Here is an 18038-nt window from a genome sequence, read left to right on the forward strand (position 1 = left end):
CTCTGTTAAGATTTTCTTTAAATGTTTGACATTTAAGCCCATAGGAGGAGCTTTCAGTCTAAGAATCATGAACCCACATGAAGTCCATTTGGTCTTTTAATAATATATACACTATATAGACAAATGTATTGGGACTTTTCCAACCATATGAGGTTCTCCCACAAACCTCCTCACCTTTTCACCCCTACCTGAGTTTATTAATGAGCACAAATCTCCACAAGCACACTCCAAAACCTGGTGGTACATCTTCCCAGGAGAGTGGAGGTTATTAGAACAGAAAATTGGAAGTACATTATAGTTGATATAGAGTCCTATAGAGTCTATTACAAGCTTACATTATAAGTAAGCTAGTATTATAGCTTCAAAGCGACCAAGAGGTCTGTTTTGCATACCAGACCTCTAGATTTTCTAGATTAAGTAAACACTTTTTAAGTCTCGAGATCAGGATTTACGATGCAGCCTATGACGACAATCACGATGGCAGCAGAATGTGTGTTTCAAATAGCATTTCATAGTTACAAACTTAAACACAAAGTCTTCTGATGTTATTAGCCACATTAGTCTTTAAGTTCTAGTTCCATTTCCTCCCAAATCACTCCTTCAGCATTGAAGAAAAAAATTGCATATGGTCTGTTATTTATGTTAGTTCATGTTAGTATGTGTAGTCTAACATTAGTTCCTGGTCTGGGTAGACTATGGTATTGATTTAAACAAAATATCCACAGTACACTACCCTGTCCGGCCCGATATAATCGCTCACGACAGCAACTTGCTATCAAATATTCATAGACTGTTACAGACTGTCAGCTTTTACAAAAGACAGAAGATTGCATTAGAGCTTTATCAGCGTTTGTTCAATTATTCACCGAGCACACGGTCCGCTTTCCTTTCAAGACACCGCCACCGCAACATCTTTAGAAAAAAAATTAAAAGGTGAATCAACTCCGCGTGGCGAGGGGACGACGGGGTGAATGCTAATGGCCCTGAGGTGATATAACGATATAACTAGCTCTCCATGGAGTCCTCTTATGTGGATCTTTTGGAATAAATTTCCTGCAGAAGTAAATGTTATAGAAAGAGCACAGTAGTGAGCTCGGACTAGGGTTTCAAAACAAACGACAACAGGGACACACTTGAATCTTTGAGTGAGGTTGTTTATACCATGCATTAGAGACATGCAGAACATCTAATGACCAACAGAAAATACTCATCCTCAGTTTACCTCCCATTTTTCTTGCATTTCTGCAGTCTGTCCATTAGGGGCATTAAAAAGACAAAAATACCGAAGTTAGCCAGCACTTTCAAAAGCACTCGTGCAGCTCTGGGTAATGTTCTGGATGGTGCGTGAATTCAGAAATAATTACTAAATAATGAAGTCATTATAAAAAAAAATCTAATAAAACATTTAATTCCAATCAAGAATCGCAAATATTATCTTCCTTTAACAGGGCAAACCTGAAATCTGGTGGCCGGTGTTTCCAGGCCCTCGATCTTGGAGTCCTGCAGGGCCGAGTAGGTATTGATGGTGTCGAACATGGTGAGTATTTTGTTCAGGCGTCTCTGGAAAGTGTCGAACTTCCCAAATATGTACATCTCGCTGAAGTCGAGCTGTCGCTCGGACGTACTCTGCTCCAGCTTCTGCTTGGTCTTGTGGAAATATTTCTGGTATTCCTGATAAATATATAACGCATGCTTTCATAAGAATGACACATATCTACAAGTTGAAGAAGCATTTGGTCGAAGTTGTTCATCACCGCGAGTAAATCTACCGCGTAGAACTCGGGTACCTGGTTAAGTCTAATGGAGGCTCGGAGCTTCTTCGCGACCGCATCCTGAGGCTGGTCCCATATGGTGGCTGAACCATTGTTGGTGATGTAGGCCTTGCAGGCTGTTATCATCTGATTCGTGACCTGCATATAACACGTTCAGCTTGAGTTGAATGTTTCTGTGTTAATCGTAGTTAAAGTTCAATTAAGAATTTAGCCTGCACTGGTTAGAAAACAATGGACTTTAATGCAATAGGTTATTGGCAAGAATTTGCATAAAGGAATCTAACAATGAATTAAAGGTAAACAGGTGCACACATTAGGAAAGCAAACTGGAGCTGAAAATCGATGGCCACACCATCTCATCTCTTACTTTTACAAAAAGCGATGTGATCTTCTCGGAGGTGTTGTAATACCGGGAGATGCTGTGAATCATGCGGATAGCGTTGATGAGCCCGGGAATGGCCTCCACCATTGACACCTGTGTTAAGAAAGATTAATGAATCAAAACTTTTCGGTTGTCGAGGAAGAGGTTGGAGATGGTGGTACAGGATCATTGTGTCTTACAGGGTCACTGTTGTACAGGGGGTCACAGAACCTCTCAAGTGTGTAGAGATACTTCACATTGTCCTTGGCTTCGTTTGCTGAATCGGTTATCCTGATATCCAGTTCCCTCCAAACCTAAGCAAACAACCCAGTGAAAGCACTAAATGAGCACCTATTCACCAGAAAGGAACTTTTTGGAGATTTTGTGGGAAAATTACCACCTTGATGAGTTTGGACTTGGCGATCATGAGTATTCCCACTACAGCTTTGACGTTGGGGCTCTTGAGTTGGTCCAGAAGGTAGTTAAATCGAGACATGCGCTTTTTCCAGTGGTCCAGCTCAGCCCGAGGACCCAGATCGTCAGCCTCCTTCCTCAGCTGGTCACTTTCTGCTAGAACCTTTTATGAACATTGAGATGAATTAGAACATGAATTTGGCCATTAGTCGCTGGCAGAATATTTCTTTTTACCTGTTCGATCTGCTTGATCCAGATCTTCATGCAGGCTTCGATCTTCTCCATAGCTTCAGTGCTATTGGCCACTGCTGTGTAGTCTGAGGGGCCTTTAAGGCTTTTCAGATCAAAGGTGTCACAGTCTTTAAGGTTCACCTGGAGATCAGAAAAAACATTTCCTGCAAATGTGACTTTCACCAAAGGCCTTTTTAACGGTACCACTTTTGGAGTGATAGGTTTGATGTGTGTGTGTGTGTGTGTGTGTGTGTGTGTGTGTGTGTTTCCTGGGTTGCCAGGTGCATCAATATTTTACAGAGGAGAAACACATTGCGCTGAAAATCTGAATGAAAAACGACCTCATTTTTAGATTCCAGTTTCTCCTATTTTATATTCTTTCCACACAAGAAAGATGATCAATATCAGAATGTGTGTGTGTGTGTGTGTGTGTGTGTGTGTGTGTGTGTGTGTGTGTGTGTGTGTGTGTGTGTGTGTGTAGGCAGGCATCACCTTCTCCTCCAGGCTCTCCTGTGCCCCAGCGAGCACAGAGACAAAGCTCTCTAGAGAGCTGATAAAATCCTGTTTAACCGAATGCGCCTGAGGGCTGGACATCTCGCCCCAGCCATGGTTCATCTTCCTCAGTGTGGGGATGAAGATCTCGGAGAGCAGCTGCTCCACACTCTTCAGCAAACCCACTTCAGTTGTGTCCAGCATGTTGAAGTTCACATCCTAACCGAGATCATAGTGCGAATTCAATTGGAGTTTTGTATAAAGTATAATTTATATAGACAAAATGTTTGTGGACACCTGAACCTAACATTAGTCTTCATCTGCTCTTATAATGAGCTCCACTCTTCTGGGGAGCTGGCTTTGTGCACAAATGTCATGGTGGAACAGGTTTGGATTCAAGAGAAGGAACAATTTTATGCTCCTGCATCCAAAGACATCCTGTACAAATGGGTGCCACCAAAGATTGGGGAAGAACCTCATATAGCTGGAAAGGTCAGGTGTCCATATTTTTACTTTTGTCCATATAGTATATATTATAATGGCTGAGATTAAATTGAGAAGGAAGAGAAGGAAGGTGCTACGCTGATTAAAAGAAGCTGAAGGAAGTAAGGAGTGAAGAGTTTGGGCTTGAATGGTAGTGTTAGTACCCTGTGGATGTTCTCAGCAGTGATGGCCTTGGAGATACTCGCTCGGGTGAAGAACACACACACTCCGGTCAGAGCCACATCACTGCCTTCAGTCACAAACACTTTCGCCTTCTTGCTGCGGACGGCAGGAGAAGCGACGGCTAGCGGAGACAAAACCATGGATCAAACCAATCGGTTTTTATTCTTGTTTTTTGTCCACACTGGGACAAAAATCTGAAAATGCTCTCCCACTGTATGGACAGAAGGTTGTGGACACCTCATCATAAGATTAATATGTGAATCTTTTTAAACATCCCATTTACTCTCATTTGCTGTTATAATAACCTCCACTTTTCTGGGAAGAAGTTCCACCAGATTTTGGATTGTGGTTCACACCAGCCCCATGAAGATATGCTTTCCACGGGGTGGGCTAGAAGATCTTGAGTGGCCTGCATAAGAGCTTCAACTTCATCCCTCCACAAATCTCCACAAGCACACTCCAAAATCTAGAGGAACATCTCCCCAGAAGAGGTTATTAGAGGTTATTTTAACAGCAGATGCAACTAAATGTGGAATGGGATGAGAATACGCACAGGTCAGGTGTCCACAAACCTTGTGTTTTCTCAAAATAAAAAAGACATGCAATTTGAGTTTTGGAAATATTCTGCAGGCCATTACAGCATATCATCATAGCCTTTATATCATGAACCAACCTGATTCGGAGGTCTCCGTGTCTTGATGATAAAACATGAGGTGTGGCAGACCCTCGACAGCAAAGAACCGCTCCATGCGGTCGATCTGAAGCGGAATTGAAGCAGTTTTATTCCTCATGGACAAGATAAAACTGAAGATTAAAAATTGGGGGACACAAAGTTCACACCTGAGCGCCTTCCAAAATGGCATCCTCCACCTCGGCCTTCTCCAGGTTTATGCAGGAAGCTACGATGCTCAGGACGTAGTCGTGTCTGCCATCCAGACGGGCTCGCTTTGCCTCGCGCTCCTCCTTCAGCTTTTGCTGAGAGAAAGAATTGAAAAAAGAATTGAATAATGAAGGTTGATCAGGATTTACAGGGAAATTACGTGGATGCGATCAGGTGAACTATCGACATTTCTTCAGTTTGCATTTGAATGGTGTACAAATACATTAGAAGCTCAGTCTTGGCAACATATTTAAGATTGACGCCTCGTCCAAGGCCACAAAGTATCTCACAGGAATCTTCACTTCTTTGTGTCCATTTGTAGCAGAATGTTGCCAAAGGAAAAACATCCAAGGTCATTAAATGTCGTTCAGAACTTGAGTTTGAAGCAGTGATATATATATATATCAAATATATATGAAAATAAAGTAACCATGGCGCATTGAGAGCAGCAGCAAACTCTTTCCCCCGGAGATCAGGAGGAGACGGCGGGGGTGCAGAGCCGGTGGGAAGGTGAGAGTGAACGTCTGTCGTCATGGGGAACGTACGGTCCTTGTGTAATAAGATGGAGGAACTGTGCGTGCTGATCCACACCCAGAAGAAATAAAGAGAGAGCAGCTTCATGTGCTTTAGGGAGACGTAGCTGCACACGGACTTCTCCTATCATAGCGCCTCCATACCCGGCTTTAAACTTATTCAGGTGGACAGAGACGCGATGCTCAGCGTAAGGGGAAAGGTGGTGGGATTGCTGTGTATGTGAATGAGCGATGGTGTAAACCCAGACTTTTAGCTGTGAGTATGTGCCCATATTATGTAGCGAGGGAATTCTCCACAGCTGACATCATACACGCCACTGTTGCTAGGTTACAGTGTGAACACCCTGTATTTGTGAACATAACTGGTGATCCGAACTCTACATTACCAACTTTCTACCGGTGTGTTGACTGTCCCACACGAGAAAACAGAACATTGGACCTTCTGTATGCTAACGTCAAAGACGCCTACAAAGCCATCGATCTTCCCGCACAATTCTGATCACAATCTGGAATCGTTAACACCTCTGCAGTTTAAAAGCAGCTGATCACAAGGACTGTGAGATAATGGTCACAGGAAGCCAGTAAAACCCTGAAGGACTGCTTTGACCATACAGAATGGAAAGTGCTGTGAACCACATGAGGAAGAAAACAAAATCACAGACTCTATTACTGACTATATGAACTTCTGCCATGACACCATTATCCCTCCAACAACGGCACACTGTTATCCCAACAACAAGCCTTGGATCACCTGCGACTTCAAGGAACTGTTAAACAAGAAGTAGAGAGCTTTTAGGTCTGGTGCCGTTCCACACAGGGCCAGTCTTCACACCCTCATCACCATCATCAGCAACTGCTGAGCACCACTGCTCACAACCCCCCAGCACCATCGTCCACTGAGACCAGTGTACCACACTCACTGACTGTGACGGCCAGCTGGGTGAGAAGACAGCTGGAGAAACTCAACCAAAACAAGGCTGCAGGCCCTGATGGTATAAACCCCAGGATCCTCAAGTCCTGTGCTGCTCAGCTGCCTGCTGTCCTGCAATACATCTTCAACATCAGTCTGATGCAGGAAAGAATACTGGTGCTATAAAAAACATCCTGTGTAGTCTACTTTATACACACACACACACACACACACACACACACACACACACACACACACACACACACTTGTGTTTCCCTCACAGGATCAGTAAAGTAAGTCTAAGTCTAGGTTTAAAATCTAGTTTGTGAGACGAAGCACATAAAATTCAGACCAGTCCAGCAGCAAGCAATAATAACAAATAAATCCAGAAAGAATAAATCAAAAACACGACTAAATGACGTTTATTCTCTGAAGTCAGAAAGTATGAACACGAGGACTACATACTTTCATCGCTGTAATCTGACTGTTGGAAATCAGACACGACTGAAGCTGACTTTTAGGTGGGACTGCTTTCGGGTCAGTCATCGTACGAGAAGAGAAAAAGTTTCAAGACATCCGTTTCCTTTCATCCGATACGCGTTCCTCTTATCCGACGTGTCCGGGAACCAAAGAACCGCGAGCATTTGAGCCTCGAGCTCCCGTTCTTCTGCTCCAACATCAACAAGCTCCTACATGGGAATCTTTGGATTCTTCTGCGAGCGGGTTTTAGGATGCCGTAAAAGACGGACAGCGAGACACAATAGGACAAAGACCAAAAGAAAAAAAAACTGGTGGACCAGACTCGTTGGGGCCTCTCGTTAAGACTGTAAAAAGTTGCTTAGACAGGCTGCTAGGAAACAGAGTTAAAAAAGGTAATAAATCGAACTGTATTTTGTCTGCTAGATGTGGATCTGCATTTGTTTAGAGGTAAATAAGCAGGAACATGAACGCTGGAGACGCATGTGAGAACTTCATCTGGATTTCACAGTCAGCATCCAGTCAACATTCAGTGGAGCAATCAACTAATATTCCTATAAATCATTGCATGAAAAGAAAGAACGCTGAACTAGATCTGACCTACTGGAATAAATCTAGCTGCTTCTTTAATTTAAGCCGTGTGTCACTTAACACTTTCAGGAAAAAATATAGAAATATATGCGAGTAGAAATAAAAAAACATTAATATTATATATTGGAAATTATTAAAGATATTCTCAACATACAGAATTCCCAGATTATTGGGAAAGAATTATTCCATTGAAGAGAATATTTTTTTATTTATTAAAAGCTTATTTTTACACCATATTAAATAAGATATATCGATATTTATATTTAATTTTGTGTTAATAGTTGAAGACGTGTGGAAGACACCAGGAAAAACTATTTTAAATCAAATGACGTGGAGATTTCTGTAGGCAGCTCTGATCCTAATCCACTCTAATCCTGTGAACATCAGAAGACTCACAGTGGACACTGTGCTGGATCTGGATGCAGAAGCATGACATTTTTCCATATAGTGTAGAACTATATAGTGTAGGATTGCTGGACTGTCCGTCTATAGCAATCAATACATTCCTGAACCCCGTAGAACTTCCACGGTGGAGCCACTGGGAGATTTTGCTGTTCTATTATATATAAAAGATGGTGATGTAAAAACAGCCCACATTCTTTAGAGGTTCAAATTTCCTGCCATTGACTACAATGATGACGTGGTCTGCACTTGAGAAACGGGAAAAACAGCAGACAGTGGGGAGAAGATTTACCGTCCAAGCTCGAGGTCATGACCCGAAAGGGAACAGTGAGACAAGCCTGGGTACTAACCTGTGGAGCTCCTCCTCTTCTTCAGTTAGAAAGAAACAATATGTTGCCTAGGAAGAACGTCTAGTTTGGCTTTTTCAAGCCTTAATGAGCGCGAACAAACACACCGGTCCTTGCCAACAGAGCGTAATGGCTGAAGGTGGAAACAAACATCAAACTCCAAAAGTGGATTTTAAAATGGGTTTCATGATTTTTAAAAAAACCTCACCAATTTTCCATCAGTTTTTCATGGACAGAGAGCAAAGAGAAAATCTTACGAAGTCTTACGAACATTAACATCACTATATTTGTTCAAGTTCTAGATGCCTCCTAAAGTTCTACTTCTTTATTCACCAAAGGCAACGCAGCAAAACACACACATGGACACCCAAATCTGGACACATGAAAAGAATGGATCTGCTGGTGAAATATAAAGTGCACAGCACATCTGGATTCTTACCTTCACTACCTTGGACACACTTTGCTTCCAAAGTTGCTTCCTAAACACATGGGACATCATGACCACTGAATCCTGTGTCTCAGGTGTAGGAAAGAGTGCGATACATGATCAGTATGAGAGGTCACTACACGAACTCGTTACACCTTGCTCATAAACTCTACTGACCCTTCTGGGGTGTTTAAATACCTTACACACACACACACACACACACACACACACACACACACACGGATTGCAGTGGTCTGGAAAGACATGAATTGTGCATGTGAAAGATTCTTGTCCTGTGTTTGGAGCTGATGTTACAGGGTGTGAATGAAGTATCTAATTCTTGCTTTGGCCAAAATCCAGTTAAAGCTGGTGTGTGTGTGTGTGTGTGTGTGTGTGTGTGTGTGTGTGTGTGTGTGTGTGTGTGTGTGTGTCTCTATCACAACTTCAGTGTGTGTCTTTGTGAAGTCACTGTAAGAAAGTAGTGTGTGAGGTGGGATTAAAACGTCTGGAGACTCGCTCAGTTTACAAGGAAGTATTTTATTAATCTAGGTTTCCACACAATCACCTGCAAAATTGCCCCCTTGCACAGCAGTACAGCGCCCCCCAGTGTCCCAGAGGGCGAATAGGGTGGGTGCGGAGGAGAGATTGTATTGTTTCCGGCAAGAAACTAGCGTGTGAGGAGCGCGGTCACGTGGTACACAGGACCATGTCTTATGGCACTCTGACTTATGAAGGTCGGAGCTCCCTGTGACTGTGCGTGCAGCCTCGTGCTGCCACCTGTTGGTGTGTCACAAAACAATCTTGAAACTTTTTGATACCACCTCGTACACGGTCACATGTGCAGTGTGGTGCAAAAATCATATATTGGATGGAAATGAATCAGCTTCAGTTTGGTTGGTGGAATCAAATCCTGGTGGAACTTCTGCATGTGACATGTTCATGCTAACATTTGTGGACACCAGAGCTTTTCCCAAAACTTTTAGCAGAAATGGCAGATGCAGTACAATTTTCCCAACAAGATGGAAAATGGTTAGCTGAGGATAGTATGGAAGCCCCCTGAACCCCCTTGGGATGAATTGGATTTCCAGCCATCTTCTACATGATCACACAAAAGCTCTTGTGGAGGAATTCCCTATAGTTATTCTTGAATATAGCGGAACACCTTCCCAGAATGATGAATTATTTATGCGAGTAGATATGGACAGAGGCCCATACAGTGTATACATCCACAACAAACAGCAAACCTACCCAGTGAGGATTAAGGGCCTTGCTCAAGGGCCCAACAACGGCTCTCAGCTGTGCTCGGATTTGAACTCATAAGCTTCCACTCAGAAGCCCAATGTCTCATCTAGCAAGCTGAAGAAATCTTCAGAAACATGTTACAATCCACACGAAGATCTTCATCACAAAGTGGTGAGTTCACAATTTTAACTCAAAATATCCACATTAATTGTGACGACTGTTGTGTAGTTTTATAAGATGTGCATTTTTTTCTATACAGTATTTTTATTTTGTCCAATTTACTACAAAGCAACTTTTTACTACCTGATACATATAACGCATGTGGAAGCTTCTCCTCTTTTCAAGCATTAATTTTAAAAAATCCAGTTTACTCTGGAGCTCATTTTTGAATGACGTCTCATGCAATACTTTCACATGCCTCAGATGTTGAACGCTGACCCCCAATAAACCTACTGTAAGCTCGACTTACCTTATCCTCAAATCCGCTGCTCATCATCTCGGCTAAGTATCCTAAATAATCATTGGCTTCTGAGGTCTTGCCTACTGAAGCTGAATGGTTAGAACCTGACCTCCATGTGTTTAGCAGATTCGGTTCACTCATGGATGAGAGAGCTCAGCGCTGGGTGACCATCTGCTCTGCTTGGTGATGTGTGTGTGTGTGTGTGTGTGTGTGTGTGTGTGTGTGTGTGTAGGATACACACTGTTTTAGAAAAGGAATCGCTCCATACAGTGCATCAGTTTGCAATACACACTCCTGAGGTGTTTCCCGTGAACGGCTCTGTGAAAGCAGTCTGTATGCTAACGAGCCCCATGGAACTCCGAATGTCTGGTTCCAGCATCAAAAATCACAAAAACAAACTAAAGTTCAAAAAATCAGACTTCCACAATCGAGAGGAGCTTTTAGAGCTGATTAGATGTTCCACTAGATTTTGGACTGTGCATGTGGAGATGGTGTTAGGTGAGAAGGTGAGAAGGTCCGGAGGCCTGGGGTGCAGTCAGCATTCACATTAATCCCAATAGGGTTTAAGCTCTATAGCAGGAGATCTTCCACATCCTCCAACCCACGTAAAGCAGTGTGAGTCTGCGTAAGGAAGGAGTCTCCAGTTTTAGTGCTGTTCCACTACAGGGTGCTTTCGCTTTCTGGTTTCTCAGTAACATGACGAGATTTTTTTTATCTGGTAGCTGTTCAGGTATCTGTGCTTTTGTTTAGTTAAAAGACACTGAATTGTGTAGAAGCAGCTCTGAGACTGCAGTTGGAGTGTCAAGACTCCGCAAGCGAATCTCAGTATCGTGATAAATCCTGTTTTCCGTACCAAGAATTGTGAATTTATTTGACATTCCGGCCAAATTTTGCCCCATTTCCATCACTTTCTATCACATGCAAATCGCTAATAATTATATACACCACATCCTGACACTATTTTTCAGTCTGAACACACTTTCATTCAAGGACATGACTTTCAAATGCACCTACAGTACAGTTTTTTATGCTAATCGCAAACTGAAATTGCCTCTGAGGTTCACGCCTGCGAAACTCAAGCAAGGGAAAAAGCTCTGATTTCCCGCATCTTTCTCAACTTTCCGATTAGGCCAATTAAAAAAGCCTAAAAAACAAAAAAGTGTGTGAGCTGATGCAGCTGGCGCTCAGAAAAAAAACCACAACTGGGAAGCTTTGCCTCTAAAGGCGTTTTGGAGATATCAATATTTCAGAGAGTCATGGCTGATTTTTCTGCCTTTTAGCGAGGCCTCATGTAACCAGAGACCCGTGATGAATTATGCAGAGGGGATGAAAACCGGTGAACACACACACACACACACACACACACACACACACACACACACACACACACACACACAGGGACCAGCAGAATGTCCCCACAGTGTCAAAACTGTCACAGAAACGTGGATTTGGTCCCCACAAACACACTTTTTGTTCTTTAGGTTCACAAAATGAGAAACGAATAACGATGGCTGTGATGTACAGGGGAATTTAAGTCAAGTCTGCACCTTCACTCATAAAATACTCCTCGCTCTGGGCAATCGATCATACCATCCCAAAACCTGGGATGACAGGAGTCGTTAGGTTATTGGAACACAGCCTTCGTTTTGCCAACAAAAAAAACCCACTAAAAAACCCTGGACGCTTTCAGAAAGCATGTAGCTCCGTACTCGACCTTGCCTCAAGTAAACACCGTTGGCACAGATGCTAACGGTGTGTTGATTAGCGCACAGCTGGCGAGGGCACTGCGAATCGAATCAAACGTGTTTATTCCATATGTGCGCAACATCTGGATGAACCAAATACTGCCTCGATCCATTCAGAAATAGTAATTAAATTAAACACATGAATATGAAAAATATGAAATGTATCTATATAAAATAAAAAATATGGCTACACGCTTGTGTAATTCTGTGTTAGGATGTAAAGAAAAACGAAAACAGGAAACATAAACTAGTGTACTTCTGCCTAAAAGGGCAAGGGTACCAAAGGGTACTCAGAAATTGTCGCATACCAGAAGTAAGTTACTGTAATTCACCTCACGGGGGCTCAGAAACGCTTAGATAAGCACATTTTACCTCAAGGATTTAGAAATTCTAGCATATTTATGTAAACTAGCGCATTTTACATCTGGAACACTCCGAATGCTAAAACATGAAACATAAACTAGTGTACTTCTCCTTAGAAATACTCAAAAGTGCCTCATTCAGCATACCTCATCTTAATGATTCTCTTTAGGTGAAAAAGTAGCATAGAAAACGAAAACTAGCATGTTTCTCTTCAAGGGTTTTGAGAAACGCTTCACAACAGGTGGAATCAGACGTGTGTGTACTCAGAAACTCAGACTCCAGACATGCTAATCTAATCCAGGGGGCACCGTTGTGAGGAAACAAAAAAAACCCAACATTTCTAGCAATTAAACAATGTGTTTGCTAAACTGGCTAATCTGATCTTTGCTGGAAGCATAGACATGTTTAAAAGCTGAATAAAACCATAGTATTTGTAATAAATTAAGTCATTGTGTTATTTGTTAGAACACGTTTTGCACGTTTTGTTGCCGGGTTTTGAGGATCGCTAAAACCGCTACGGTGTCCTGTTGCTATCACGTAGGTACTCAAATGAAAATAGTTGCGATGTAACCGACTCAAACAGTTACCAAGAAAATCTGAGTTTCCTTCATGACTCGTGTACAACCCTGTACAATGACAACAATGTGTTAGTACCGCCCCCTAGTGGCCAACAGCATCATGTTCAATTTCTATTCAGCATTATAAAAAGAACTGATAGGCGTCCAGTTTAAATCCCAGCACTGCCTGAGCCACTGTAGACCTGCTCACGTTTTGTTCTGATTTAATACTGATAGCAGGAGTAGGAGAAAACAGCGTTTTAGTGTTTATATGGTCAACGCCATGAAGTGCACAATAAAAAAATCAACCTGGAACCTTGGTGGTCTTTTCTTAGGAAGAAATGTCCACTCTGGGGCCATTCACAGAAATGATAAACAATGTGATAGAAGCCAGAGCAACATTTTCAGAGATAGAAGACAATCGAGTAGAGCGTGGTATCTGAAGGGGCTGGATTTTGGGGCCATTGTGGTTCTGGGTGGGTTCTTGTGGTGTGAAGAACACTGTAAGAGGACGTGTGCCAGACTCCCGTTTCCTTTCAGTCTCTTTTTGCTTTTTAAAAAACCATGTAGTGATCCATATGAACTTCCCAATAACTCAAAATATAATATATATATATTTATGGCAAATAACTGAGGCACATTTGTAATATTTTTTTATTTATTTTATTATTAGTTACAAATTAATTAGAAGAAAAACAGAATGAGCTAAAATGGACCTGAGACCAAAACAGTTTGGAAAATTACTGACAAAAATAATAATAATGCAATATTTTTCTTTTTAAGTATTAGATTTGTATGATTGTATTTCAGTTGTGTTGCTGTGTATTTTATTTTAACTGTTTCATTGTTCATTGTTTTGGAAAGACACGTCACAGAGTTCAGAAGTAGGACGAGGTGAGAACTGGGCACTGGTGCGGAAAATCGCATGGAATGTTCTAGATAATGATTATACGCCACATGATGCTCCTACGAATGCACACTCATGATGAAGCCTTTTTTTTAAATACATGAGCTGTTGATTTGGTTTGGTTTTGAAGAGTTTATTAACTATTCATGCTAACACCTGCTAAAACATCTGGATACTACATTGGCATTACTAGGGACATGTGCTGGAGAATATATCAGATAAATCAGGACCATTGAGCTTCTGGACATTTGGGGGTTTGGTGCTGCTGCCATCTACTGCTCTGATCTACACATTACATCTCCAGCTGCATGAAAAGATCGTTCCAGTTACAGCATCTCAGATAGATGGATAGATGGATAGATAGATGGATGGACGGATGCATCCTGTTTCCACTGATCTTCCTTGCGATGTTTCTACAACTGGATTGGAGACCACCTGTGGTGAATTCAGTTGATTGGACATGATTGGAAAGACACACCTGTCTATAGAAGGTCCCACAGAAACAGTGCATGTCAGAGCACAAACCAAGACATGAAGACCAAAAAGAATTGTCTGTAGACCTACGAGACAGGATTATATCGAGGCACAGATCTGGGAAAGGAGACAGAAACAGAGTACAGTGGCCTCCATCATCTGCAAATGGAAGAAGTTTGAAAGATGGAAGAAGTTTGGAATCACCAGGACTCTTCCTAGAGCAAATCTACTGCATTTTTCTGTGGAGAGATGAGAACCTTCGAGAAGAACAACGATCTCCGCAGCACTACGACAATCAGGCCTGTATGGTAGAGTGGCCAGACGGAAGCCACTCCACAGTAAAAGGCACATGACGGCCCACCTGAAGTTTAAACCCAAGCGTCATGTCTGGAGGAAACCAGGCACTGCTCATCACCGGGCCAATGCCATCCCTACATTGAAGCATGGTGGTGGCAGCATCATGCTGTAGGGATGTTTTCAGCAGCAGGAACTGGAAGACCAGTTGGGGTCGAGGAAAAAAATAAATGTAAAGACATCCTTGATGAAAACCTGCTCCAGAGCTCTCTGGACCTCAGAGTGGGGCAACGGTTCATCTTCCGAACAGGACAATGACCCTAATCACACAGTCAAGACAACAAAGGAGTGTCTACAGGACGAGTCTGTGAATGTCCTCGAGTGGCCCAGCCAGAGTCCAGACTTAAACCCGATTGAACATCTCTGGAGAGATCTGAAAAAGGCTGTGCACCGATGCTCCTCATGCAACCTGATGGAACTCGAGAGGTTCTGCAAAGAAGAATGGGAGAAGCTGCCCAAAAATTGGTGCCTAGCTTGTAGCATCAAACTCAAAAAGACTAGAGGCTGCAACTGATGCCAGGAGCTTCAACAAAGTCCTGAGAGAAGCTGTGATACTTAGATACGTGTGACTTTTTCATTTTTTTATTTTTGATAAATATTAAATGTATTTATTTTGGAATAAAACTGTAACATAACATGGGAAAAGTGAAGAGCTGTGAAAACTATCTGGATGGACTGTAGACAGACACACAGACAGACAGACACAGACAGACACACACACACACACACACACACACACACACACACACAGACAGACGGACAGAAACACACACACACACACACACACAGACAGAGACACACACACACACACACACACACACACACACACAGACAGAGACACACACACACACACAGACAGACAGAGACACAGACAGACAGAAACACACACACACAGACAGAGACACACACACACAGACAGACAGACAGAGACACAGACAGACAGACAGAAACACACACACACACACACACACACACACACACAGACAGACAGACAGAGACACAGACAGACAGAAACACACACACACACACACACACAGACAGAGACACACACACACACACACACACACACACAGACAGACAGAGACACAGACAGACAGACAGAAACACACACACACACACACACACAGACACACAGACAGAAACACAGACTGACAGACAGACAGACAGATAGAAACACACACACACACACACGCACACAGACAGACAGACAGAGACACAGACAGACAGAAACACACACACACACACACACACACACACACACACACAGAGACACACACACACACACACACACACACACACACACACACACACACACACACACACACACACACACAGACAGACAGACAGAGACACAGACAGACAGACAGAAACACACACACACACACACACACACACACACACACACACACACACACACACACACACAGACAGAGACACAGACAGACAGACAGACAGACAGAAACACAGACACACAGACTGACAGACAGACAGACAGACAGATAGAAACACACACACACACACAGACACACACGCACAGACAGACAGACAGACAGACAGACAGACAGACAGACAGACAGACAGACAGACAGACAGACAGACAGACAGACAGATTAGAGATGAATGAAACTCTTACCTGTAAGTCCCTGATGCTCTCTCCCGTAGTTACAGCTTGAGTAGCGCGCGCTCGGGGGTTGTTCCTCACGGAGCGCAGGCCGGACGCCATCCTGTACCGCAGCAGCAGGACCCCCGACTCTACTGAGACTGCACTGAGACTGACTGAGACTGCATTGAGACTGTTGAGACTGCACTGATACTGCACTGAGACTGTTGAGACTGCACTGAGACTGTTGAGACTGCACTGAGACTGCACTGAGACTGTTGAGACTGCACTGAGACTATACTGAGACTGCACTGAGACTATACTGAGACTGTTGAGACTGCACTGAGACTGTTGAGACTGCACTGAGACTGTACTGAGACGGCACTGAGACTATACTGAGACTTTAGTGATCCTTTATAAAGCGTTGCTCCTGCTGTAGGTGTATTTCTGACCTCTCTGAGCTCCTTTTTCTCTCTCTCTCGAGCGCAACTCCGCACTCTGTGTGTATTGTTGTTGTTGGTTGTCATGGATACGAACGCGGCGGCTGTGTGGAGTTTGTGTTATAACCACCAGGGGGAGACATTCACTAACGTCAGACTCTCCATCAGCAATAAACTGAAACCCAGCAAATAAACGTAATCTATTTAAAGATCATATTTACTGTAATATTACAGAATCATTTATACAGAATGATATACTTTTATTTCATTCTGATTCTTATTTCTGCAGATTTTTATTCACATTATGTTTCAGTAATCAGAGAAAAGAACGCGTTTATTTATTCTTATAACAATTCAATCTGATATTGCTGTGTGTGTGTGTGTGTGTGTGTGTGTGTGTGTGTGTGTGTGTGTGTGTGTGTGTGTGTGTGTGTGTTTGTTAGTTCCCTGGGTTCAAACTCACCCCCTTCCTCTTTTAGTGAGGGGGAATAACGAGTCATTTCACCGATCTGATTCTTTTAAATGAATCAAACGAATCAAGTTATTTGTGATTTGTCTGAATGACTACATTTATTTTCAGGTAACTCTGAATATTCATTCATTCATTTATTTATTTATCTATCTTCAGTAGCTCAGCTTTATTTGTGCATTTAATCATTCATTCATGAATATATCAGGTGAATTAACATACTTGTGACTCGTTTGAATAATTAAATTCATCTGCATTAACCCAGTTTCTTTCATTCTTTCATTCATTCATTCATCCATTTATTCATTTATTCATTCATCCATCCATCCATTTATTCATTCATCCATTTATTCATTCATCCATCCATCCATTTATTTATTCATTCATCCATCCATCCATCCATTTATTCATTCATTCATCCATCCATCCATTTATTCATTCATCTGACATAACACTGCTTCGTTTATTCAATCACTACTTCATTTATTAATGAATTTATTCATTTGCATTAAATAAACTTTAATTATCCATTAATTCATTTATTATTCAGTTCTTTTCAGAAACTTTGGACCATGAATGAGTGAATTAATTCCTTCTTTTTTTTTCATTCTAAATCATTTCATTGATTCATTTTTATCTGCAGTAAGTCTGAATATTTCATTCATTTATTTATTTTTTTTTGTTTGATACATTTATTCGTATAATTTGGTTAATTTATGCATCTTCGTGAACTAATTTAATTGATTATTTGACAATCTGATTATTTGATTTTCTGATTGATTAATTGATTGATTGGTTCATTTATTCACTTTTTTGTCATTTGTTTGAATTATTCATTCCTTCATTATTTATTTGATCATTTATTCATCAGTTTATGTACGTAGGAACAGCAGCGCTGCTCAGGGAGATGTTGAAGATGTCAGT

The 18038-nt window shown here is 42.0% G+C and overlaps 1 protein-coding gene across 1 annotated transcript in view; it reads right to left on the minus strand.

Moving 5' to 3' along the window:
* dnah5 (dynein, axonemal, heavy chain 5) overlaps positions 1-16734 on the minus strand; it is a 63959-nt gene extending 47225 nt beyond the window's left edge. The window contains exons 1-12 of the mRNA XM_083542217.1: positions 16239-16734; positions 4777-4911; positions 4610-4694; positions 3918-4057; positions 3271-3489; positions 2782-2919; positions 2534-2710; positions 2334-2447; positions 2140-2247; positions 1788-1910; positions 1456-1671; positions 1223-1249 (exon numbers count right to left, since the gene is read on the minus strand). Of these exons, the coding sequence (XP_083398343.1) occupies positions 1223-1249; positions 1456-1671; positions 1788-1910; positions 2140-2247; positions 2334-2447; positions 2534-2710; positions 2782-2919; positions 3271-3489; positions 3918-4057; positions 4610-4694; positions 4777-4911; positions 16239-16328 (1572 nt within the window). The 5' untranslated portion in view covers positions 16329-16734. The remainder of the gene's footprint in view (positions 1-1222; positions 1250-1455; positions 1672-1787; positions 1911-2139; positions 2248-2333; positions 2448-2533; positions 2711-2781; positions 2920-3270; positions 3490-3917; positions 4058-4609; positions 4695-4776; positions 4912-16238) is intronic.
* Between the last annotated feature and the right edge of the window lie 1304 nt (positions 16735-18038).

The sequence above is a fragment of the Silurus aristotelis genome (genome assembly GCF_946808225.1).
Source record: "Silurus aristotelis genome assembly, chromosome: 1".
In the NCBI taxonomy this organism is placed as follows: Eukaryota; Metazoa; Chordata; class Actinopteri; order Siluriformes; family Siluridae; genus Silurus; species Silurus aristotelis.